This window comes from Sus scrofa, chromosome 14 (genome assembly GCF_054392235.1).
Source record: "Sus scrofa isolate SSC_HxYL_T2T_F1_AM1 chromosome 14, Sscrofa_HxYL_maternal_Yorkshire_Landrace_v2.0, whole genome shotgun sequence".
NCBI lineage: Eukaryota > Metazoa > Chordata > Mammalia > Artiodactyla > Suidae > Sus > Sus scrofa.
In genome coordinates this window covers 131,163,524-131,189,787 of record NC_139396.1, presented here as the reverse complement: position 1 = coordinate 131,189,787, position 26,264 = coordinate 131,163,524, and the positions used below count along the sequence as shown (strand labels likewise).

The window sequence follows — 26,264 nt, the reverse complement described above, 5'->3', positions numbered from 1 at the left end:
GTGGAGTGATGATGACAATGGGCATGGGAGGAAATAACAGAAGGAAAGATGCTGTAGATACTGACGGCCCAGGACACGGCAGGTCCTTGGTGGAAGGGCTTCCAGAGATACCCTGTGCTTATCTCGCCACGTGTTGGATGGCAGAACTCCCACGTGAATAAAGACACTGAGGCCCCAAAGAAGGTGATCCCCTGGGGTACACAGTGACCTGTTAGGGTTTGAACCCTGGGCCCTCTGACTCTGAATCCAGTGCTTTCTGAAAAGTCCTTTAGACTTCCTGGACGGTTTGGCCATTTCCGACAGCTTCTTCTCTTCTCTTTTTAGACGACTCAACCGGAACCAGCTGCACACGTTACCAGAACTACTGTTCCAGAATAACCAGGCTCTGTCGAGGCTGTGAGTGGAAGAAAGCTCTCTCTGTGGTCTTATCACCCTGTTGGGGGCGGGGCTCAGGGTTGGGGGGCCTGGCCTTTCCCATGACCGTGACCTCCCCACGCTCCTCATCTGGCAGGCATCATTCAGGGCATCAAAGGCCAAGTCCTTTCTGTAGGAAGGTGAGGTGCAGAGCATTTTTCCATGGCAAGTACTTGACAGAATTAGCAGTCCATCCAGTTCTGTGTGCTGTCCCTGACAGTGTGGTGTGGGGATGTGCTTAGCGTGGGCATGCTTGTCAGCCGTGATGCCAGACTTTAGAGGGAGAACCAGCTCCAGCCCTGTTCACATTTGGAAGGGCCAACATCTTTTGCCACAGCCTCCACCAGCTCTTGGGGCTGAAGGGGAGAGGACAGCTCTGCGAGGGTCTCGCTCTCCCTCTAGCACTTGAGTCTGCCTTTCACTGGGGCATCAGCGCCCTGCATGTCCCTGGACCCTCTCCTGAGGGTGGTAACACTGTGTGGCCAATGTGGTTGCATTCTTGGCCTGTGTCTGGGGAACTTGGATCCCCCGTGGAATGGGGGGTAGCCTGGGGGAGTAGAAAATCAAGGGGCAGATAGTCCTGGGTGGAGCTTTTCTTACCTGTGCACTGTTGGGCTCTCCGGGGGTTGAACTGACATTGAATACAGACAGCATGCAGCCTGAACCCCCTGCAGGAGATGTGCCCTGTGTCCCTGACACATGGGTGAGTGAAGCGCCCTGCAGTGGACCTGGTCCTTCCGTGCACATGTCTCCATCTTCTGTGACCCTTCAAGGCAGGCAGTGTCTCTGGTTTTACTGCCGACCAAAGGCAAGGTTGGAGAGGTGAAAGAAATGACCTCCATAGGGTCAATCCTGAATGTCCCTTTGGATTCCCCACCCAATGCTCTTTGTGGAGATATATATATTGCTTTTTAGGGCTGTATCCATGGCATATGGAAGTTCCCAGGCTAGGGGTCAAATCAGAGCTACAGCTGCAACCCACACCAGAGCTCACGGCAATGCCGGATCCTTAACCCACTGAACGAGGCCAGGGATTGAACCCGCATCCTCATGGATACTAGTCGGGTTCGTTGTCACTGAGCCACCACGGGAGCACCCTCCTTTAACAACTATTACATACCTGGATTCTATAGCAAAGGTTGGCACCAGGAGCTCTATTCAAGGAGTGGAGGAGGCACTGACGAAGACAGGAGTCTGCCTGACCGCTGCTCCCCGATGCGCTCTGGGGCTGGGATCCGGGGCAGGCAGTAGCCTCCAGAAACATTGCATGTTCTCACCCAGGCAGCCCAGGGCTGGCTGCCTTGGGGACAGGGCCAGTTGGCAGTCACCAGAGGGACTTCCAGAGGGAGGGCTCTCCCGATGGAAGGCTTGGATGCCCTTTGGGTGGTATTTCCAGGCTCTAGAGTCAGAATCTTTCCATTGCACTTAGTGCCTTTTCTCCCCAGACATCTGATCCCTAACTCTTGCAGGGGTCATTCCAGACGGACCTGGGAGGAGGGAGACAACTTTCTTTAGCTCTCCTCTTGATAGTCCTTAAGCCCGCCTGTAAGCACAGGTGGGCCTTTGGGGAGGCGACCTATGCAGCTCTCTCTGCTTAGGTCAGCCTAGGGCTTGCGTTCATGGCCAGGGCCAGTGATCCCTGATGTCGCATGTGCCAATTTCTGCTGTATAGCAAAGTGACCCAGTTATACATACATACATACACATATATAGACATATTCTTTTTTCTCATGTTATCTTCCATCTTGTTCTATCCCAAGAGACTGGATATTGTTCACTGTGCTGTGCCGTAGACCTCATTGCTTATCCATTCTCACTGTAATAGTTTGCATCTCTGAATCCCAAACCATTTTATTGATCGCATTGTTTGTCCCTGGTGTCTGAATTTTTCACCTTGGCGATGGTTACAGGGAAGGACACAGGAACAAGCACTTGAAGATTTACTTGCTAGTATTTTTTGCTTTTCCTCCAGCCCCAGTCCTGAGCATCATCAGATGTTTCACAACATCTTTCTTTACTTTCCCAGTGGTTGGGCCCAGGAGCACTCAGGCACAGCAGACCCTGCAGCCTGATGGGATGGGGGTATCGTAGAGGCACAAGCAGCAGACTCATGGGCTCCAGGGACAGGAAGTGAGGCACAGCTGGGACTCTGTGTGTGTGTGTGTGTGTGTGTGTGTGTGTGATGTTTCTAGCTCTTTTGGAATATCTATCGTATTGTTCCACTCCTCCCTGCAAACCAGCGTCCTGGGTTTCTGGGCAGCATTTCAGCTCCACCAGGACTGTGTGGGCTACCGTGCTCCCTCCTCTCCTCCTTCCCGTGACCTTGGAGCTCAGAGATCCCCACGTGTCTCTGGTCTCAGGCCAGATTTCTGGGGAAAGAATCCGATTGGCCCATCACTGGTCAGGCATTCACCCCTGGGCTGTGCTGGGGGCTGTGGGACCTCCTGGCACAGTCGTACTCTGGGGCCCACCCTGGAGGGGGTGCAGGCTTGGCGTTTCTGGTCTCTCATCTGTGGATCTTCCCTTTGCTTTGAGGGATCCGTTACTAATCCTTTCCACCTGGAGCAACTCATGGATTTTTACTGAGGCCGTCATGCTAAATCGGCATGAAAATGGGTTTGAGAGACCACATGTGCAGGGCAAGGTGTGGTCGCAAAGCATGTCAGGTGCTGGGGCCCACGTCTCAGTTGATTTTGTCTGTGTATCTTCCAGGAGTTAAAATCCTGTCGCTGCTTTTTCCTCACCGATGTTTCTCCAGGTGTTGGGTTTGTCAGCCCATTTCTTTCTGGCGTGGGGTCTGCGGCGCAGAGATCTGTGGTTTGGCTTGGACCACAGAGCAGTTTTGGTGATGGTGTTGGAATTAGATACCAGGCCTCCCAGGGGCCATAAAAAGCCTGACAATGGCCTGAAACCTTGACTTGGAAATCTCACGTTTGGGGATTGACATGAAGGTCGATAAAATATGACCACAGACGTGTTCATTGTAGTATTATTTAGAAGGCTGAAATATAGAATCGTGGAAATCTAACCTTGGGGGAATGGTTAAGTGAATTAGGGTGTATCTACTTGACAGAATAGTTATATCTTCATCAAAAATGGCTTTTATGAAAGAGGTAAAGTAACACAGATAAATGTTCGTGAGGTCAAAGACAGGATGCAAAATTGTTCTGACGGTACGATTACTAAATAAATCACTCTAAAACATGCATAGGAAAATGATTGCAAGATGCCAATGGGGGTTATCTCTGGGTGACTTTTTCTTTTTTATGTTTCTGTAAGAAGCATGTATTCCTTTCACGATAGGAGACGTCCTAGGTTTTATGCAGTGGAAGGCCTCTGCTGTCTGAGAGTGAACGCTAGATAAGCGATGTCGGGGTACTTCCTTGAACCCCGTTGAGCCCCATTTGCTGTTCCATCAGATAACGATAATCATGTCCACCTTGCAAGCTGTCATTGGGATTGAAGACAGGTGTAACTTCCTCTCATGTCAGGTGCAAATGGGTAGCACATAGTAGGTGCTCAGGAAATGTTAGGTGAGTTTTCCCTTTTACAGATGGAGAAAGGCAAGCTCAGAGGCTTTGTGACCTGCCCAAGGGGCTGCGCTGCAATTGAACCTCAATCTGTCTGATGCTAAAGCTCATCCTTCCAGGAGTTCCTGTCGTGGCGCTGTGGTTAACGAATCCAACTAGGAACCATGAGGTTGTGGGTTCGATCCCTGGCCTTGCTCAGTGGGTTAAGGATTCAGCGTTGCTGTGAGCTGTGGTGTAGGTTGCAGACGTGGCTTGGATCCCGTGTTGCTGTGGCTCTGGCATAGGCTGGTGGCTACAGCTCCGATTCGACCCCTAGCCTGGGAACCTCCATATGCTGCAGGAGTGGCCCTAAAAAAGGCAAAAAGACAGAATAATAATAATAATAATAATAATAATAATAATAATAATAATAAAGCTCATCCTTCCATGTCACCCACCCACCCCCACTTCACCCATCCACCCTCTACCTGTCTCCTACCACTCATCTACCTACTCAGCTACCCAGCCACCTACCAGGACCCACTCCCATCCCCCTACCATCTACCCACCACCCACCCAGCCCCCGACTCACCTGCCCACTACTCCCACGTACCCATCTACCAACCTTCCAATCAGTCCACCCATTTCTCCAATTCCTACCTCTCCTCGCATCTAGCACCCTCCTACCCACCCATCCTTCTGCCTCCCCATCCAGTCTCACAGTCATTTACCCACCAAGCCCGCCCATTCACCCTCCATTTATGGGTCTACCAACATACCCATAAACCTACCATACACCTGTCTGTCCTCCCCCACCTGACCCTCTGTCCCTTCTCTTCTCCCCTCGCCACATCCAACTTCCCCCGCACCTTCCATCTGCCTGCGCATCCACCCACCCACCCACTCATCCAAATTTCCCAAGGGCCTCCTACAGGCCAGGCACTGTTGTAGGTGCCAAGAACACTTGTGGTGACAGCTGTGACACAGATAGGTGGGGTCTGTCTCTGTAGAAGGTGAGGATTTATCACTAGGTTTGCATCTTCTGACCTACCAGCGGTTTGGAGAAGGGGGGTGAGCAGGTGTTTGGCTGGCTGGACCTGTGTCTCCTGCTGGGGGTGGTTATACCCTGGTGGCAGGTTACCTGGATTTAAGATCAGCTTCATGACCTGACAGCCACCCACGGGAGGATGTGGAGTTATTGTTTCATGGCTACACACGGGGTGAAGGCTAGGGTCAGAGGGACAGATTTGAACCTGCCCCCTTCTCTCTCAGTAGCAAAACTGAGTCTTCACCCATGTTGCGGGGGGGGGGGCACCATGAGTATCAGCCACCTGTGCCTCTGTCCTCCCAGATTTGGCGATGAGTCGCTCCCGATGCCTTGCAGTTTCTCGTCTTCCTGGTTGCATCCCCTGCCTCATTTGAAACTGCTTCTGGAAACCCAGTTCCTCTGGGCTTCTCGTTAGCCTTGAAACCAATATGCGTCCTGACAAGACTGACCTTTTGTGTCTCTGCTGGGTCTGGAAGGGTGGGGGTGGGTGATGAAGGGCAGCCCAGGGCGTTAATTCCCCTTTTATTTATATCCCGGCTCTAAGGACCAGGATAACTCATTACCAGGGCCGTGGCGGCTGGAGAGGCGCCGATGTGATATTCTGCAGGAGCCCTGTTGAAGAATGCCTGACCCCTGCGGCCTCCTCTCGAGCTGGGTTTAATTAAACCGTCAGCACGGGTCAGAAGAACAAAGCCTCCCTTCCCATCCTGGTCCCCACCCCCATTGGAGGCAGGGGGCATTCTCTGCTGAAATGAAGAGCTGTTAAAAATGGATCTGTCTTGCCTCTGAGGGAGATTACCCAAAGCAGGAAGGTGACCTTGCTATTGTGACATGTCCACTCCAGGCCGCAGATCTGCGGAACTGAACCAGCCGAGTTCCCCATGGTCGAGGCCCCTGAGCGTGCGGAATGGGGCTCCTTCCTGCTAGAACCCTGCCTTAAGATGCCCTCTCTCGGAGTTCCCGTTGTGGCGCAGTGGTTAACGAATCTGACTAGGAACCATGAGGTTGCGGGTTCAATCCCTGCCCTTGCTCAGTGGGTTAAGGATTCAGCGTTGCCGTGAGCTGTGGCGTAGGTTGCAGATGTGGCTCGGATCCCGTGTTGCTGTGGCTCTGGCGTAGGCTGGCGGCTGCAGCTCCAATTTGACCCCTAGCCTGGGAACTTCCAGATGCCATGGGAGTGGCCCCAGAAAAGGCAAAAAGACAAAAAAAAAAAAAAAAAAAAAAAAAAAAAATGCCCTCTCTCACTCCCTTGACTCCCTTTTTCCCAGAAAGGAATTTCACTGCTTTGTCTGCGAGATATTAAGTCTATGAGGTGTCAGGGGCATGAATGATAGAAAGAAGCTTTCTTGGTTAGAAGGTTTGGGGAAGTTCAGGGTCAAACAAGGTTCTCTGTGGAGTTCCTCTTGTGCTTCAGCTGAAATGAATCTGACTAGTATCCATGAGGACGCAGGTTCAATCCCTGGCCTCACTCAGTGGTTCTCGGATCCGGTGTTGCCGTGAGCGGTTGTGTAGGTCACAGATGAAGCTCGAATCCCGCATTGCTGTGGCTCTGGTGTAGGCCGGCAGCTGCAGCTCGGATTTGACTCGTAGCCTGGGAACCTCCATAGACCACGAATGCGGCCCTGAAAAGAAAAAAAAAAAGACAAACAAGGTTCTCTGTGGATTAGTGAATTTCAGCCCCTTTAAACTACTCATTCGCACTATAGAGCCCTCAGGGGATGTGTAGGGTGTTGCCAAATTCATTTGACTGTGAAACTCTTGAAAAAACTTTTTAGCAGAATGTCTAGGTCTTGTGGGTTTAGTGTCCGATAATTTGCTGGGGCCTCAGACGAAAAGGATTGTATTTGAAACCTGAGCCCAGGTTCCCCTGACCCCAGACCCATGCACCTACCTCTGGTAAATCAAGAGTACTTAAATTAGTGTGGGAGTCATCTAGGGGATTTTATTAAGATGCAGATCCCCAGGGCGCTATCATCAGAGACCCTGAGTTAATAGGGGTGGAAGGGCCCGAGGATCTGCATTAGTATCAGGCCCCATCTGGTTCCCGGTTTGAGAAGCTTGCTCCCCAGCAGGCTTGCTGAGTCTTAGGGGGGACCTCTCTTCGGGCAGCGCCCCCGTCTGCCTCTGCCTGCCTTGGATCTGGTGTGAGAGCCACACGAACAGAGCCCCTCCCCAGGGCCGCCGCGTCCCCTCTTGCTGCGCGCAGAGAGCGATTTGGGGATTATGCGTTGGCAATTATGGAGCACTCTGGGCTCTCAAAGTGCTTTCCAATCATTAAATCAGTGCCTGCTGTCAAGCAAGGCTCGAGTGCAAATGCCCACATCCCACTGGGCCGGCCGGGGAGCCTCTGCGGAAGAGGGAGACGGATGTCCCTCCCGCGTACCAAGCGGCAGACTTCGCTCAGCAGAGATGGAGCTCCAGGGCTCAGCCCGGTCCTCAGCTCTGCCCCTGGCTGCCTCGCAGCCCCACATTTGTGGGCCGTCCTAAACAAGGACAGCCAGGGAACCCAGGGCCTCGGGGAGGGCTGGGGGCTAGAGCGGCGGATGCATCAGCCCTTGGGGAGTACTTCCTGCTGCGGACCTTTTACAGGGGCTCAAAGGAATGAAAAGCTGCCAGTTCTTTACTACAGCTTGATGAAATCGGTTGGGAATAAACAATTCATAGGCATTGAGAAGATTCCGAATAGGGAGGCTTGCACGCAGAAGGGGGCTGTTGTGAATAACGTCTAGGGGAGTGGGGCTTTTTAGAAAACCATCTCAAACATTATGTAAATAATTTTGCTGTGATACTGAACATTTGGAAAATGGAGAAAAGAAGGAGAAGCGGTTTCTTTTTTCTTTTGTTTTTCAGTTAAATAAAGCATTTAAAAATGCTTGAGCCATCATTCCTTTTTTTTTTTTTTTCGGGCATGTGGAAATTCCTGGCCCGGGATCGAACCTGTGCCATAGCGGCCACTGAAGCCACTGCCGTGATAATGCCAAGTCCTTAACCACAGGATCTCCTGTGCCACAGGAGAACTCCTCCAATATGTTTAAAAAAGAAAGTTCAATATCATTTATTTAGGCACTTATGTGCTGAACAATTTCTGTGCATTTCCTCATTTTAATTGTCATAGTCTTCAGCAATTATCCCCACTTCGCAGTCGGGAAGAGTGAGGCTTGGAGGGGTTGAGTACACTGATCACATAGCTAGTTGTTGGCAGATTTAGGCTTTGAACTCAGGGTAGAGAAACAGGAAGAAGAAAGCTTGCTCTGGAGTCTTCCAGGGAGGTAGGTTTGAAATCAAGTGTTGACAGGGTGGGAGACCCAGGTGGATGAAGAGGGGAAGAGGGTGCGGTTGCGCTGTGAGCAGGGGCCGCGCAATAGTAGAGTGTTAGATCTTGGCCTGGGGGGAGGCATGTGTGTGGGGAGTCTGTCTTCTAGAATGGGTGACAGGTAGAGAAGGTCACAGAGGGTTCTTGAAGAGCAGAGTGACTGGGCAGAGGAAGTGTGAGTCCTCCAACTTTGTTCTTCTTTCTTTTTCAAAATTGTTTTGGCTATTTGGGTCCAGCGATGGGCTTTTTTTTTTTGAAATCACAAGGGACCTGTCACAGCAGAAAAGCGGGTACATGGGAGCTTAGATTTTTGGATTCAAATGGGGCAAAAGTCATCTACTCCAGCCTCCACTTAAACACATGGGTGATGGAGAGCTCACTACTTCACAGGAGTCTTGTTGGTGAGTAGCTCTAATCATTAGGAATCCTTGTATTGACCTTGACCTCTTTTCCCAGCGATCTTGGTTGTGCTCCCTAGAGTTATACTCTGAGCAAGGATGTGGGCCAAGGGTCAGTCCTTTCACTGGCCAATTTCTTTGGCAGACTCTTCAAGGGAGCATTCGTGTTTCTAGGACAGATCTTGAGAATTGTTTGTAAGAGGGCTGAAGCTATCTGTATGTGACTGTCCCTTGTACAGATTCTTTCCAAGGTTCAGAGCTGTCCCCAGAATCTCTGGAGTCCCCCAGTGCTATCCCCTTCGTCCCAGGCATCTTTGTGAAGGAGTACCTGGGGCCTCCTTACCCTTCCAGCTTTGCTTGGCCTGGTCGGTTGGCTGGGCTACTCCAGAAGGGCCCTGGAGAAGCAGAGAGCTTTAGCTGCAGGAAGCTGGTGTGATTTAATGAGGTTGGATCCTTCAGCCAGGGGGCATTTTCCCCATCTTCCTCCTAGGAATCCAGCCCTTACCAGACTTTCCTGTCTATAATCAGGACCTCTCGGGAAGGACCAGTAAGGAGGCAGGTGTGGTAGACAGGTGGAGAGGGGGCTGTCTGAGGGGTGCTGGGGACTTTTTGGCAGAGTGTGATAGAAAAGAGCCCTGGCCTGGGAGGGGTTCTGTCCCTATCTGGCTGTGACACCTTAGACAGGTCACTGGTATCTCTAGATCCTGCTCTGCCATTTTTATTAGTGAATTGGATAAGCGTGCAGAAGGGGTGCTCGACAGATGTGCAAGTGGCACAAAACTGCAAAGGGATGGACATTATACCCAAGAGGACAGATGTAAGATTGAAAAAAATCTCCATGAGCTTGGTGGGACTCGTTGAGGTGAAATGAAATGCTGATAAACATGAAGATGACTGCGAATGCCTCGAATGGGATGGGACTTGGTTTGGCAGCCCTTGTTAGGAAAAGGTTCTGTGACTTCAAGCTGAGGATGAGTCAAGAGTGCGGTAAGGTGGCTGAAAGAGTGAATGCGGTCCTTGGCTGAATTAATAGAGGCAAGGTGTCCTCGCCGCGGGAGGGGATAGGCCTGTTTGAATCTGTGCTGATTTAAGCACATCCAGAAAACAATGTTCTGTGTATGAGGGTTTGGGTTTTATTGTGGGAGGCTGTGCAGGGAACATTTTAACACGTTTTGGAGGAGGGTAGTTCACCTCGGGAGCCATCTGGAAAACGTTTCACATGAGGTACAGTCAAGGGGCCTGGGACTGTCTGGTGTGATAAAAACGAATATAGAGGGACCCTGAGAGAAACTTTAAAATCTGCGTGAAAGGCTGTCATGAGGACAAGGGACTGGTTCGTTCCAAAAGCATAGCTTCTAGAAGAGGGCAGAAGGTGTGGGGGAGTGGATTTTGTTCTGTGTCGGGCAGACTTCCTGAAGGCCTGGCCGCCTGGGCTGCTCTGCCTTGATGCTTCGTCCCTGGAAGAGCTTGAGAAGGGGCTGACTCTATGTCTGCCTGGCCTGCATGCCTGAGATGCTGCGGGAGCCTGGGTTTGATGGCAGGAGATGCTGGGGGAGCCTGGGTTTGATGGCCCTGGCTTTTAGATGCAGAATGATCCAACCAAGGAAGCACGGAGGACTTGTGAGCAGGGGAGAGGCCTTGTCCAGTGGTGTTTGGGTTGGTCAATCTGCTCACAGGCACATGAACTGGCAGATGGTGGGAGCTTGGGAGGCCCCTTGCCTGAGCCTCAGTGTTGGAAGCCAAGCTTTATAGCCAAGTGGGTCTGGCAAATTGTGTAACAAAACCTTGACCAGACCCCAGATTCTGGCCCACATTTTGGAATCAAATTTGGAACAATAAAAATCAAGGATTAGCTCTGGAAATGGGATTGGGTCTGTAAAAAGACACAGAAGGTTTGTCCTCAGGAAGAGTCTGGTTCTGGAGGAGCTCAGAGGAGCCCCTCTCTCAGGGCCCCACCCCACTGAGCAACAACTCATTTCCCCTTTGGAGTCCACGCCGTGTCTTTGGAGTCCCGGTGTTTGCACCCCTCTGCTCCTCCAACAAAGGCCCTTCTGTCGGCAGAGCTTAGAGGCCATGCAGGGAAGGGTCAGGAAAGCAAGGTATTGACTGAATACCAATAAGGAGAGGAAGTGTGTTCGTGGAAGACGAGGGGCGCCGGGCAACTTGGGGCCCCACTCGTGCTGTGCAAACAGAGCAGAGAATGCCTTTTGGCGGGTTTGTTTTACTAAAGGCTCTGGGGCCCAGGGGAGGCCGGCGAGGGGGGACAGGAGAGGGAGGAAATATTTCACAATGTGGAGTTTAAACTCAGCCCCTTGCTTGGGAAGGGGCCGGCTCTAGAGCTGCGGGCTAACAAAGAGACAGTGTGGGCTGGTGACAGTTAGGGGAAAGCCCATGGCAACTAATGGGGTAGTAATGGGTGGGGAGGTAACCTGGGAAAAGCTGGTACAAGGAAAGCTGGCACATAAATTCTGGTGGCGTGACATTCCCCTTGGCAGGGAGACGGCCGTCCCTCCATCACCCTCCCAAAACCAACGCCAGAGATGTTCCGGCTCCCAAGGATGAGCCGGGGTGAGGGATGGCTGCAAGGGGAAAAGCCACATTGGGGTTCCCGTGCCCTGCAGGACCCCGCAAAGGACGGAGAGGAAGAGGAGAGCTGTCCTCTGCAGAAGCCAGAGCCCCAGGAGCGAGTGCAGAGGTTTCCATCACGGCAGCCCGCTCCATGCGTGGCCGGAGGACGTTGTGCCCGGTGCCGAGACCCATGGTTGGTACCTCGTGCCCTCTCCTATGAGAGGCTCTGCACCCAGGCTGACCTTCAGGTGTCCCTGGCCAGCCCGTGGGAGCCAAGGGCCCGATGCCCACGGAGCACATGGGCACCAGGCCCTGGAAACTCTGCCCACCATTTCTCTGAGACTCCTTCGGGCGGGTCAGCTCTCCAAGGAGACGGTGTTTGTCACCGGGGGCCTTTTGGAGGAAGTCATTTAGCCATTTGTATTTGGACTTTTAAGGTGTCCACGAGGTTCCCCACACCACCAGGGGCATCCTAGATTTGAGAACAGTGACTTGGGGGTGGAGGTTTTAGTTTTCTGTCACAGACCAACCATTTTTTGTCCCCATCAGTACTCTTCGTAGAAAACAGAACGAAACAGCAAAATGACTTTTTATCTGCTTTTGTGTGGCTGGCCAGCTCTCTTCATAATCTCTAGGAAACATTTAGGAAAGAAGAGAAAGGGGGCGCATCTGCCCCGGTGGCGGGGGGCGGGGTGCCTAATGTTGGTAGAAGGTGCCAGGTCAGGTAGGGACACACTGGGAGCCCTTCTTCCCAGGCCGAGGGCGGGAATCCTTACTGGGATTTCTGGTTGATGTTTGCAAAGCAGCAGCTGGTCTTGGGCTCCTGGGGACTTGCAGTTTCTACGGGACGTGTCCCTCCGGAAGGACGGGGGAATTGTGGAGATGGCCCGTCGCCGTGCCGCCTGGCTCAGTGACACCCCCCCCGCTTCCAAGCGCACGCTCCCCAGCATGGCGGGCCTGGCTTCCCCCGCTGGGTGGATGGAAGAATTCTTTCCCCCAACCAACTTATGACAAGCCTGCCGTGCTGCCTGCAATGATTTGTTGGGCGTGGGGAAATATCAGATGAATTAGATACGGTCTAGGGCTTGGCTGGAGTGTGGACTGGTGGTTCTGTGGTTGCTGATTTCACACGTGGGTGACAGGTGTGAGAATTGGATGGCTGGAGTGTAGCTTGGCTTTTTCCCTCCTGCTGCCTGTGCCTGTGAAATGGAAAAAAAAAAAAAACTGATATGAAAGAAAACTAATATAAGTGAAAAATCATACTTCACAGGAACAAATGCACATAGATTAATTGCAGAGCCGTTCAAACAGAAACTTCCCCATGCTTTGTTTCAGACATGTTAAAATGTGGTCAGTACACCTGGGCATCTGAATATCTTATTCTTCTAGCGGCAACTGGAAAAAAACAAACAAACAAAAAAAAAGCGTTTCCTATAAATCATCAACTCCATTGGTAGGAAACAGGACAAGAAATCATTTTTGGCAGGTGCTTAGCAGTAAGCTGTGTAAGCAAGGGCTGGGACTCATTTATCAAGGATTTTTAATAGCATCTTTTGCAGCCAGCTGGAGATGGCATGAGACCTCAGTTTTCCCCAAGGGAAAGCTGGGGACAACTGGTCGTTGAACACTGACCACAGAGTGTAAATGGCTCTGTCCCCTGGGCTCCCTGCTGGAGTGTGTCCCTTGCTGATAAGTGCCATCTGTTGGTGGCGGAGGTGCATGCAGGTGCCAACTGTGTATTTCTGAAGGTGCAGGTGTCCCCGAGGCCTTGACTTGGGGAAGCCATGGTGCACTTTCCATTTGGACTTTCTACCTCTTCTTTGGTGCTGCCAAGATAACCAGAGTTTGAGATGAGGCCTAACATGTAAATTAAAAGTTTAGACTCTAGAACCTAATAGCTCTGCCGCTTGCTACCTAGGTGACCCAGGTGAGTTGCTTAATTTTGCTTCGACTCAGTTTTCCCATCTGGATAAAGGCCATAATAAAGACCTAGACCAGACTGTCAAGCAGGGATTGAATAAAGTGATGCCAGTGATGGGACCCAGGATTTTGGCCTGATTTTGCATGTGGTAAACCATCAAGAAATGTTAAGCCTGCCTTTTTCTTTCTTTCTTTCTCCCTTTCTTTTCCTTTCTTTCTTTCTTTCTTTCTTTCTTTCTTTCTTTCTTTCTTTCTTTCTTTCTTTCTTTCTTTCTTTCTTTCTTTCTTTCTTTCTTTCTTTCTTTCTTTCTTTCTTTCCTTCCTTCCTTCCTTCCTTCTTTCTTTTTTTTTTGTCTTTTGCCTTCTCTAGGGCTGCTCTCGTGGCATATGGAGGTTCCCAGGCTGGGGCCGAATTGGAGCTGTAGCCACCGGCCTGTGCAACTAGGGATCCGAGCCATGTCTGCAACCTACACCACAGCTCATGGCAACGCCGGATCCTCAACCCACTGAGCAAGGCCAAGGATCGAACCCGCAACCTCATGGTTCCTAGTTGGATTCATTAACCCATGCGTGCCACGACGGGAACTCCTAGCCTGCCTTTTTCTTGATAGAAAAAAATCCTAGTAGTTCTAGGAACCTGGCCTTGCTCAGTGGGTTAAGGATCCAGTGTTGCTGTGGCTCTGGCATAGGCTGGCAGCTACAGCTCCAATTAGAACCCTAGCCTGGAACCTCTATATGCCGCGGAGAAAGGCAAAAACAAAAAAGAAAAAAGAAAAAAAGAAAAAAATCCTAGTCGTTCTAACAGTGGGACATTCAGGGAACAAAAGAAATCAGTTACATTTCCATTAGTCATCAACCAGCCTCTTATCTTCATTTTATACTTAGACCACATTAGAGCAAAATTTTCCAAAGGTGTTTTTTGATGATTTGTAGTTTGAGTCTTTGTTTGTTTCCAAACAAAGCTAATCGGGCGACTAAATGTGGTTGAGATTCTGTCTGAGGTTCTGGAAATTCTCTTTCCAGCCAGAAAGAAACGAGTCATGGAGACAATGCCTCTCTATAGAGTGCATCCATTCATACCTACTGTTGCCTGACGGACAGGTTCTGTGAAAAATTTCCTTTATTATTCAGGAAGAGGAAAACTTACTTTGAAAACAATGAAAACACAGGGTTTTTGGTGCTGACCAAGGGACTGGAGCTTAATCAGCAAAAATCTTCCTTTTTCTCTTATTTGACTTCGCTGGGCATCTACTTGGTCCAGATTAGAAGGATGCTCTTTTAACTCCGAGAGCATCCGTCTTGGTTGGGGTGTAGGCATTGGTAGTCATCAGTTTTGTCTCTAACAGGGAGGACTTGGTACTTCCTGCTCAATCTGTTCTGATCCCCTATTGTGAATGTCAGCTCATGCCCGGAAGGGAGGGGGGAAGGGAGAGGGCGAGACGCCTCCCTGTGAGGCAGCCACTGTCCCTAGGCATGTCACATCACGCCCCGAGGATGCTGTGTTCCCTCTCATACACCAACAGCATGCCTCCAGATTTTTCAAGCTCTCAGATTAGAGTTTTAATATGGGAGCCTCCCTCCTTTTTGCTCTTTTCAAAGCTCTGCCCTTCAGGGTGAGCAAATCATGCCTGCCAGCATCCTGGCGGAAATGGTTCTCATTTTCATTTAAGGAGAAGGCTTCTTTATCCAGAATACAGTTTTACTGGTGTGTCTGTGTTCTTTACCACCAATGCCAAGTGCAGATGCTGACACAGTAAGCTAGCCAGCCCTAGAGTCCTGGCCACTATTAAGTTCTATGATCCCTCAGAGAACCCCAGATATTCTGAAGCCCACCCAGGGGTCTGGAGGGCCTCATCGCATCCTTGCTTCCTGTCTTCTTGCCTCTCCCCAGGGCATGGTATGTGTCCGCTCATGGTTGTTTTTCTTAAGGGCAGGCAAAACAGGATTAATTCTTATGCTTAAGGGAAACATTTTTAGCTGAAGACCCACCCCCTAACCTGGTCCCCATCATTGCCATTTTCTAAAACAGAGGCAGGAAGCATCAGTCTTCCTGCTCGGTCTTGGATGGGCAGCTGCTCTGGGGAGAGAACCTGTCAGGGTGAGGCTTGGAGCGCAGTGTCCAGCAAGAGCTGCCAAGAGGCCAGAGGCCCCCTTGAGCTAAGGTACTAATTGCAACCTGCCTGGACGGAACCTCTGCTCAGGGTTCAGGTTTTGGGCCTTTGCCTCCCAAGCTTCACTGCTGCCCAGCAAGAAGCCACTGCCACCTGGGCATCCTCACGGTGCTCCAGTTCCTGAGGTATTAGCTTCACCTCCATCCCTGCTGATTCCAGTTGGTCATGGGCTCTCTGCTTCTGCCTCCTCTTCCTACAGGAATCTGAGTGCTCTGAGGTTGTGAGAGAGGGTTTTGGGGTCAGGTGCGGTGGCTGCCACTTTAGCTACATGACTGGGGACCCATGGGGGTACCCCCTGAGCCTGTTTCCTCATCTGTGAATGGGGACGATCCTGGACCTCCGTGGCGGGATTGAAGCACAGGCAGCGCGAAGGCACACTTGGCCGTGTTTGCGCCTCTGCCAATGTCAGCTCTGTTTAGCGGGGGCTATTCTGGTGCTTCAGGTTCACTGCTCTTCTAGGGAGGAGGATGGACTTGCATGGTCCCCTCCCCTGTGCATCTCTCCCAGGGAGAGGCTTCCATCAGATGAAGACATAGCCGCACGCTTGGCTATGAAGGATGAGGACGGGGACAAAAATCCCGAGCAAGTTACGTGGACAACATGCTTTCTGAGGTTGCTTTGCTATTCCTGAAGTTCATGCCTGTGAGTCTGCGAGCACAGGATTTTGCCTCAGGCTGGCTGTTAGCCTCTGGCTTTTCTTGGCTGGGCTTTTTAATCTTTCATTTGTAACATGCTTGACAAATATTTCCATGCCTTCCAATTTCTAGGGGGTGCAGTGGTGAGAAAAAAATGTCGTGATCTCTGCTTTCGAGAGCTGGTAGTCCTGCGGGGGATGGAAGGCCACATGAGTTAGAGTTTTGTTCAAGAGTTCAGGTGGCCGATGGTGCAGGACTTAACTGCATCTTGCAGCCACCAGTCCAGCCCTCTAATCAGTGATGAAGCAGTGGCGCTGGGACGGAAGGGACACGGTCTCTGGGAACTCTAGCAGAGGTGCTGGTACCCAGTGGGGCAGGGCCCCAGGGAGGTTCCAGAGGGAGCCCAGCCCCCTGCCGTCCTGCTCAGTGGAGCCTCTCTGTCTGACTCTGCCTGTCCAGCCTCAGGATGTTAGACCAGTGACTCCTGAGATCGTGCCCTGCTTTCACCAGCACTTAGGTGGCCCGAGGCCCTCCCGTTTCACTACATTCTTGGTCTTGGTGTCTTCTGACTATAGCACATTCGTTGCCCCTCTTCTCCCCGTGTCTGTGCTTTGGAGGGAGGCTTGTCTTCTGGACCAGGCCCCCTCTGCCTCCTCTAACCTGAGCTTTGGCCTCTTGTCTCTGCTCCTGGCACAGAACGGCCAGTGACATGGCCCAGCTCTGTGTGCCTGGTTGCCTCCCAGTCCCAGCTGTGACATGACCTCTCAGTACTGCTGTGGCCTTGCGTCTCCTGTACGCCAGTATCCCATCTTTAAAACAAGAGTTGCATCCTTCCTTCCTGTCTTAGGGAGGGGAAACTACACGGAGCCCCAAGAGCTAAAAAAAAAAAAAACCCTGGAGAAAGAGAACGATTTCTTCAAAATTCATTTACTCAGTGTTGCAGAAGCTACCTGTGGTTTCAGTCAGAAGGGAGTTTTTAGATGAGCAGGACTTGAGTAAGTTAAAAAAAGGGTGATACCTTTCCCTGGCATGTAGGCAAGAGTTATCTAGAATTCATTAGAGAGCTCCTGCTTTCGAGAGGAGGTTTCTGATGTCCTCCTGGGAGCCCACTGTGTCTGTGGGGAACCTGGGGACTGTGATTCTGCACCCCAGAAGTTCAGCCCTCTTGAATGTCTGTGGTTTCAGGTGGCTCACGGTGGAGGGCGCAGGTTGGTCCAGGGACCCGCTCAGTCTTTTTCTGGTCAATGTACTTCTCTGCTTCCCTGGGGCAATAGATGATGCTCCAGAACCCAGAACATGGTCTTGAGAACCGCTGCTGTATATTGAGCACCTGCTGTGTACATGAGCTCCTACGAATCATGCCTGCATCCTTTGACGGTACGCAGAAGGGAAAGAGAATGTCACTTCTGCAGGCAAAGGTGACACTGAGGGCCACCAGAACAGAAGTCTGAATGCCCTGAGTCAGCTCCAGGAGCATGGCTGCCGAGGGGAGAGGGGGGCAGCGAGTCTGCTCACAGGGGCTTTTGTCCCATTAAGAGGCAGCTCATAAAGCCCCAGGTGAGGGAACTCTGGGCACTGGGAGACTTCCTGCAGCTTAGGGTTAGGCTAGGGAGCGGGGTTCGGGAGGCCCCAGTGGCCTCAAGGCTTGAATATCCCTCCAGACTCTGCCCACAGTGGAGGAGAGCTCCCTGGATGTACCCAGGGGCGCAGAGAAAAAAGGCTGCCCTTTCCCAAAGTGTGTGTGCTTTTCCCAGGGGCCATTGTTCCCGGTTGCCAGGAAACCGAGGCCTTCAGGTGTCACCCGGGAAACTGGGGCCTGGGTATTTGGGTTTAGGTCAGGCACAATGACGCTTGCAGAATGAAATGGCATCCCCAGGACCTCCTCAGTCATTTGTCACGCAACTGTGGTTCCCAATGACAGTGGAGACATGGGGGCCTGGAGAGGAGGTGGGTGGGTTGGAGGGGGCTAGGGGCATGAGATGGAGAAGGCTAATGGTCCCCCCACCAGAGCAGAGCCAACATGTCCCTTTGGAGAGCGGAAGTGAGGCCGCCCCAGCCTCTCAGGGACTCCAGAGAGCCTGTGAAGGGTCTGCCCAGGGTTCAGGACTGCCTGCTGGGAGCTGGGGGCCTGCCAGGCTTGATGCAACTAGGATGCTCCAGGAAATCTCCTCAAGTTGGTAGGATGTCTGCTCCCAAGTCAGAGAGCCCAAGGGCACAGTCGGCGTGAAGAGACCGTCCAAATGGAACACAGCAAGGACACCAGGCTGTCCAAAAATGATGGCATATCAGAGTGACTCAGAGGACCCAGCAGTGGGAGGGGGTTGGGGATGGTGGCAGGAAACCTGAGGGCAGAGAGGGGGTGTCACTTTATAGCAGGTCCATGACTATCCAGATTTTTCCCTCCCCAACCCCTGAAGCGTAGATTCTCAGAAGTACTATGTAGAGCGAACAGAGACGAGCTAGATTATGTGTAATCTCCTTGCAAAATTGTCGTCTTCCACCTGTGATGTACTTTTTAGATTTTTAATTGTGGTACAATACACATAAGATAAACGTTACCATCTCAACCATTTTTAAGCATACAGTTCAATAGTCTTAAGTGTAGTCATATTATTTTACACCCTATCTTGAACTTTTTAAAATATTTATTTATTTATTTATTTATTTTGTCTTTTTGCCATTTCTTGGGCCACTCCCACGGCATATGGAGGTTCCCAGGCGAGGGGTCCAATCGGAGTTGTAGCTGCCGGCCTACATCGCAGCCACAGCAACACGGGATCCGAGCCGCGTCTGCGACCTACACCTCAGCTCCTGGCAACACCGGATCCTTAACCTACTTGGTGAGGCCAGGGATTGAACCTGCATCCTCATGGATGCTAGTCGGGTTCCTTACCACTGAGCCATGATGGGAACTATTTTTCTTGCTCTTTATCCAAACACTCCAGGCCTCCTAGAAGTGGGATTGTCTGTGATTCCTTTCACATCCCCCAAAGATTCTCATCTCTGGCTCTTTTCTGCTGCATTACAATGTGGCCATTCTCTCTCATGAAGAAGGTCTTAACTCAGGCAGGGAAGGGACCCAGGAGCACTGGCCCAGGAGCAATGCTGGGGATGTAGGCAGGTTGACAAGGCACAGCATCTCAGAGGCACAGGGCCCTCCATGTTCTGGCAGGTTCTGGAGAGCCCAGGGGTAGCTGGGCCACCATTAGGTAGGGGAATGCACAGTGAAAACTTGGGGTGTGTAACCCTTGGAAATACAGTGAGGGGGCATTTGTCATTTTAGGTTCTGTCCAATCATAGTTTGGAGTTTAAAGATAGGACGTGGAATTCGGACAGGGGAGGAGGCAATAGCCTAGTTGTATAGCCTGGGGCAGAGCCAAGGTGGAGTTCAGAAGGATGGAATTCAGGTCCAAGGTCCGGCTGTGGACCTGTGGCCCTGGCATTTGTTATATGGGGGCAGCTCTGGAGGTGGCCTCAGTCTCAGGGCACCAAGGGGACTTTCAGGGGCCTGGGCTGGACTCGGCATCCTGGGAAATGTGGGGTCAGCTTTGACACTGCTAGGAGGGCAGCCACATAGGCAAGCTACAATTCTAAATTCTCTCACTAGGATGGGGAAGGGAGCCTGAGGGGCACCTGAGGGGGACCCTAGACTGGCTTAGTCTGGCAACTAGGATTCCCTGAGCCGGCAGAGCGCAGGGTCTAGGAAGCCAGAAGAGGTCCATGTGGTTGGCAGAGGGGTTCCAGTGCCTAGAACCTGAGCCTGGAAGAGTTTGGGTGCTCTTGGGGCCAGGTCCGTGAGCAGGTCTGGGCCTGCAGCCACAAGGCTAAATGGAGCAGTTGTCCTGAAGCTTCAGTTTTACTTGAAACTTTTAGGAGGTGAGCAGTTAAGCATTTAAAAACAGTTTTGTATCCTGCATTTTGTTTGTTTGTTTGTTTGGCCTCACCCTTGGTATATTGAAATTTCTGAGCCAGGGCTTGAATCCGCATTGCAGCTTCGACCTATACCACAGCTGCAGCAACACTGGATCCTTAACCCATTGCCCCACAGTGGGAACTCCGCATATTACATTTAGATAGCAGTTACTAGAGAGCATTTGGGGGCCCAGGCTGGGTTTCCCATCCCAGCTCCGCCATTTATGGGATGTGTAACCTCGGGGCATGTGCTTAAACTCTCCTTGCCTCAGTTTGGGTCCTAATAGGACCTGCCTCATAGGCTCGTTACAGCAAATGAAGAGAGAAATATCAAGAGCTCAGAACAGTGCCTGAAACAAGGCCATTCTGTCTGTCTCTCTCTCTCTTTTTTTTTTTTTGCCATTTCTAGGGCCCCTCCCGCGGCATATGGAGGTGCCCAGGCTAGGGGTTGAATCAGAGCTGTAGCTGCCAAGCCTATACCACAGCTCATGGCAACACCGAATCCTTAACCCACTGGCCAGGGACTGAACCTGAAACCTCATGGTTCCTAGTCAGATTCGTTAACCACTGCACCACGACGGGAACTCCAACAGGGCCATTGTGAACATGTATTAGAGGCTGTCATTACCATGACTGTTGGGAAAACGAAAAATGGGACCTTAAGGAGAATGCAACATAGAGCAGAATGTTGCAGATGAAACAAGAGATCTCCAAGAAGGTCAGTGCTTGTGCGGGCTGTCCTCTGCCTTTAGGATAAACTTTGGTGGAGCCCTTTGGAAAATGGTATTGGTGGGGGTCTCCAGGGCCGGGCCCCTGACGGGGTCACCATCAGAGCAGTGACAGTGTCCTTGGGGCTGGTGGGTGCAGCCCAGAGAGAGACCCTGTATGGGCTTTCTCGTCCACCAGAGGCGGCCTGCGCCCAGGCAGAATTTGTTTGAATTAGCTGCTTGAATGGGCCTGTTTGTGATGAGAGGGTGTGTGGTGAGAAAGGTTGGCAGGATTTGAAAAAGCCATTAGGAGGCGCCTCATGGGCCCTGGATGGACAATTGCACAGAAAGTGAAAGGCTGTCTCTGGCTGGGCGGCCCTTGAGGCAGAAGGAAGTGTCCAGCTTCCGTGCTGACTGATGGGGAAAGTCACGGCCGTCCACCATGCCCTCGTTCAGCCTGCTCTGTGTTGTGTCCTCACCCCCCAGGGTCTGCCGGGCTCCACAGGCTCCCACTCAACCTCCTGACCACCCACAATTTAAGGGGTTCCTCCACTCTTGGCCCAAGTCCCACCCACTCAGGGATCTTGGGCTCCCTGGGGGTCTAGACCACAGGCATGTCCGCTGAGCAAGCAAGAAGGAAGGCAGACAGACAGACATGTCCTTAGACATCCTGACTCTGGATCGAATGGGCACCACACCACCTCACCATCAATCACAACAGCAGTGCTGAGGTGCTGTTTCCACGTGTCATGTTCCGCATGCCGGACTTGTATCAGCTTTTTTTGGGGGGGGTGGCACCCACGGCATATGGAGGTTCCCAGGCTAGGGGTCGAATCGGAGCTGTAGCCGCCACCTACGCCACAGCCACAGCAGTGCAGGATCCGAGCTGCGTCTGCAGCCTACACCACAGCTTGGCTAAGTAATACTGGATCCTTAACCCACAGAGCAAGGCTAGGGATCGAACCCATGTTCTCATAGATGCTTGTTTGTGCGTGTGTGTGTGTGTGAAGTAAATACATAGAACATAAGACTATTTTAACCGTTACATGTACAAATCAGTACATTCATGTTGTTGTACAGTTGTCTCCACCTTCCATCCCTAGAACTTTCTCCATCTTAAGAACAGAAGCTCTGTACCCATTAAATAACAACCCCTCATTTCCCCCCTCTCCCCCTAGCTCCTGGCAACCACCATTCTCTTATCTGTCTCCATGAATTTGACTCCTTCACATAAAGGGAATGATCCAGTATTGATCTTTTTATATCTGATTCCTCTCACTTACATCATGTCCTTGAGGTTCATCATCCTGCAGACTGTGACAGGATTGCCTTCCTTTTTAAGGCTGAATGACAGACATTCCATTGTATGGATATGGCACATTCGGTTTGTCCATCTGTTGATGGACTTTTGGGCCATTTCCACCTTTTGGTCATTGTGAAGGCTGCTAGAACAAGAGCACAAACGTCGACTTGAGTCCCTGCTTTCAGTTATTTTGTATATATATACCCACAAGTAGGGTTGTTGGATCAAATGGTAAGTCTGTATTTAATTTGGGGGGGGAACACCATATTTTTACACAAATAAATCCATGGGTCAGAGCACATGCCTAATCTTGGATTTAGAAGCTTTGCCCATCCGCCCACTGGGGGCGCTGTCCAAACACCTCTGTCTCCCCGTGGCCCCTTTTTCCTGGGCCTGATTCCTGCCCTACTGCGAGAGTATGTTCTCCCTCTTCTTTTGCCCTCACCCTTTTGGGGATCTCAGGGCCATGCCAAGGCCAGGCATGGCATGTGGATTGGCTACACGGCCCAGGTGAGGAGAAGAGGTTTTGGGGTTTTGAGGAGGGAGGGCGCCTTAGTCCTAGACAAGGGTCTGGTTGGGGGACTGGAAGGGGCTGAATCTGTGTCTGGTGGGGAGCAGGGCTGTGTGGTGTTGCTCTCACGCCTCGCCCAGGGCTTGACACGGTGTCAGGCAGTGGAGGTACCCAGGACCTGTGTGCTGGATGGTCAATGAGGAGTGGAGTGGGCTGCAGTGACAGTGGCTCAGGGCTACCTTCCTGGAAGGCTGGGGGCATGGCTGCTGCCTCTTCCTGGGGAGGGGAGAGAAGGGACAGTGGAAAGGCATGGAAATGACCTTGTCTTCCCTCACTGATTTGAGGCAGTCACAGGACTCCCGGTTTGGACCATTCTGCAGCTCAAATCCCTGTATTAGAAGGAGGAGCTGGAGTTACTGTCTCGGCTCAGTGGTTAACGAATCCGACTAGGAACCATGAGGTTGCAGGTACGATCCCTGGCCTTGCTGAGTGGGTTAAGGATCCGGCGTTGCCGTGAGCTGTGGTGTAGGCTGGTGGCTACAGCTCCGATTAGACCCCTAGCCTGGGAACCTCCATATGCCATGGGTGAGGCCCTAGAAAAAGACAAAAAGACAATAAATAAAAAGAAAAAAAAAAGGAAGGGGAGCCATGGATGATCTAGCTGTGATAGTCCACAGTTAGTAAATTGTGAACATCTTTGGGTCCTACTGAGAATCAAGAGCTGTGCTAAGTACTTGACATGGGTTATTGACTTAACCCTCACATACATTATGAGACTCTTACATTAGCTCCGTTTTACTTCTGTGCAAACTGAGGCACTGAAGGGTTAAGCGATTTGTCCAAAGACATACAGCAGGGAAGCTAGGATTGAATGGAGACTGGCAGAGTCCACAGATTGAACTTGAACTATTCCTTTACAGCACTGCACCTTGTAGAATAGAAAGACTCACTTTTATCCTCTCCTATTTGGCTTAGTTTTCCAGGGTATATATTTAAGAAATGGGTCTTATAGCTTTTTTTTTTTTTTTTTTTTTTTCTTCCAAAAGGCTAGAGAGAACATCATTGGGTATAATCCTAAGTGAGATCTTTTTTCCCTTTGGCAGAATCTGCCGGAGGCTGAAATTCATCACCCTAAACACATCCTCTCCTCCTCCCTTCATCTTGCTCCTGCACAAACAAGAAACCTCCGTCACGATTCCAGCTGGGCATCCTCTGTCTCTTAGCAACCACCATCAGCCCCAGGCTTTGGGCTCCGGGCTCCAGGCGTGCCTTTCTTTGCTGCAGTCCTTTCTGTGGCTCCTACATACACAGCACAGGTTGTGGGCCTTGGGGAGGAGGGGACGTGCTAACCTTGAACTCCCCGAGTCAGAGAGAGGTGGGGATGGCCCATTCTAGGAAGTGTGTGTGTGTGTGTGTGTGTGTGTGTGTGTGTGTGGTCACAGCGGGCCTAGGCTGCTTGAGGCAGGCATTGTGCCAGGTAAGAGAGAACACTCCTGGGTATCCTGCTGGGCCCATCTTTATGATTACACATATTTGTTCAAAAGGCTTGTTTCTCAAACGCAGGGAAGAGCCCTCAGGGACTCTGGCTCAGGCTTTGCGTGGAAGGGATAGGACGGAGCCTCGAGGCCGTAGAGCTCTGCTGAGAGAGGCTAGCATGGCCTGAAGATGGAGAGAAAGGCCAGGGCTGAGGCTGGCATTAGGATTTGAGGTGGTGGGGCTGAGGGACAGTGGGTCTGGGGCACTTGGCTTTTCCTCACATGTGGCAGGTTCCGGGGCATCTTTGTTTGGCTCGTTCAGGAGCCTGGTGTGGGAACTGGTCTGTGGGGCTGTTGCTTGTCAGTCCATTGAAAATCTTTGTTGTTGGGGTCTTTCTACCTCTTATCCCCGAGGAATCATTGCTTTCGTCGTGTGTGAGCTGGGGAGAGGCTGAGAGAGGTGCTAAAATACGTCCCGACTTTACAGATGAGGAAACTGAAGTCCAGAGAGGTGGCAGGAGCTCCCCGCCCAACCAGGTGGGAGCAGAGCCAGGAACCCTGTTTCCCCTTCAGATCTTTGGTTTTTTTGTTTGTTTGTTTGTTTGTTTGTTTTGTCTTTTTGTCTCTTCTAGGCCGCTCCCACGGCATATGGAGGTTCCCAGGCTAGAGGTCGAATCGGAGCTGTAGCCACTGGCGTACGCCAGAGCCACAGCAATGCGGGATCCGAGCCACATCTGTGACCTGCACCACAGCTCACGGCAATGCCAGATCCTTAACCCACTGAGCAAGGCCAGGGATCCAACCCGCAACCTCATGGTTCCTAGTTGGATTCGTTAACCACTGCACCATGACAGGAACTCCACCCCTTCAGATCTTTGTTAAGCGGAGCTTGTGTCAGAGAAGCCCATAGAGCCTTTTGGGCTCATCTTTGCATCCAGAGGATGTGGTTTCTGCTGAGGCCCTCGCAGTCTTGCTTCTGTACATCTGGACCCCCCTGAAGAGAGACTTGGAGTCCCTCTTCTCAGGGGACAGTGAGCGGCACCCTCTTGGCATCTTGTAGGCACAGTATAGATATTGGTCTGATGGCCGCACATCACGTGGCAGGAACAGCCTTTCCTTTCCCTTTTTAAAAATTACAAGCCAGGAGTTCCCCTCGTGGCGCTGCAGAACCGAATCTGACTAGGAACCATGAGGTTGCAGATTTGATCCCTGGCCTCACTCAGTGGGTTAAGGATCCAGCATTGCCATGAGCTGTGGTGTAGGTCACAGACGCAGCTCGGATCTGGCGTTGCTGTGGCTGTGGTGTAGGCTGGCAGCTATAGCTCTGATTCAACCCCTAGCCTGGAAACTTCCATATGCCACAGGTATGCCCCTAATAAGACAAGAAGACAAGAAAATATAAAATAAATAAATAAATAAATAAATAAATAAAATAAAGTTACAAGCCTGGGTTGATGGCTCTGATGAGTCGGGATATGTTACAAAAATGTTAGACTGGAGACCAACTTAAAAAAATCTTCAAAGTCTGAGAATGATGTGGATGGACGGAGTATCTAGCAGTCCCTGGATCCCAGAGCAGTGGGGCTTTGGTGCATGCTCGGTGCGGGGCCGGGCAGGAAGTCCCAGGTCTTGAGTTTGGGTCTGCCTCTGTCCCTTTCTGCCATGGGCCTTGGGCAAGTGCCATCTATGTGGGGAAGGGAGTGGGGGCATGGGCTCAAAGGCTTCCAGGAAGCCTGGAAGTGCCTTCCAGATCCGACAGCTCCTATCAGGTTGCCTATTCACGGCCACACATTTGCCCACTCTGCAGATATTTCCTGAGTGGGTCCTGCAGGCCCGGCACTGAGCTGGCTGTTAGGGAGACTGGGGAACAAGGCCTCCTCCAGCTGTCAGGTGGCACTCGTGGACCGCATCACTAGCATGGGTATTTGTCGGATGACGTAGACAGAGTTCTCAGGAATCCCCCTTGGGCCTGCTCTTGCCTCTAGCCTTGAAGTGGGTTCATCAGATGAAACAGATCCATGAGGAGGCGTTTGTCCCCACCCCCACCCCACCCTGAACCTTAAAGTAAAGGCCAGTTTGGACCCTGTTGCTTTCTTTTTCTTTTCAGGGCTGCACCTGCAGCATTTGGAAGTTCCCAGGCTAAGGGGTGAATGAGAGCCACAGCTGCCAGCCTACATCACAGCTACAGCAATGCAGGATCTGAACCGCATCCGAGACCCACAGAGCAGCTTGCAGCAATGCCGGATTCTTAACCCACTGAGCCAGGCCAGGATACTAGTGGGGTTCTTAATCTGCTGAGCCACAGGGGGAACTCCTGGGACTCTATTCTTTTCAGTGACTCGGGAAGCACCTCTGGAGATGGGTGTGGTGTGATTGCCGG

General features: G+C 51.5%; 1 protein-coding gene across 9 annotated transcripts in view; it reads left to right on the top strand.

The window, feature by feature from the left end:
* The window catches only part of SLIT1 (slit guidance ligand 1), a 179,365-nt gene that overhangs the window by 30,771 nt on the left and 122,330 nt on the right, over window positions 1–26,264 (top strand). For all 9 annotated transcript variants that reach the window (XR_014826653.1, XR_014826652.1, XR_014826656.1 and 6 more), the window contains exon 4: window positions 325–396. Coding sequence is in view for 2 of the 9 variants with exons in the window: in XM_084994951.1 (XP_084851077.1) it covers window positions 325–396 (72 nt within the window). In the remaining 7 variants the exon portion in view is untranslated. The remainder of the gene's footprint in view (window positions 1–324; window positions 397–26,264) is intronic.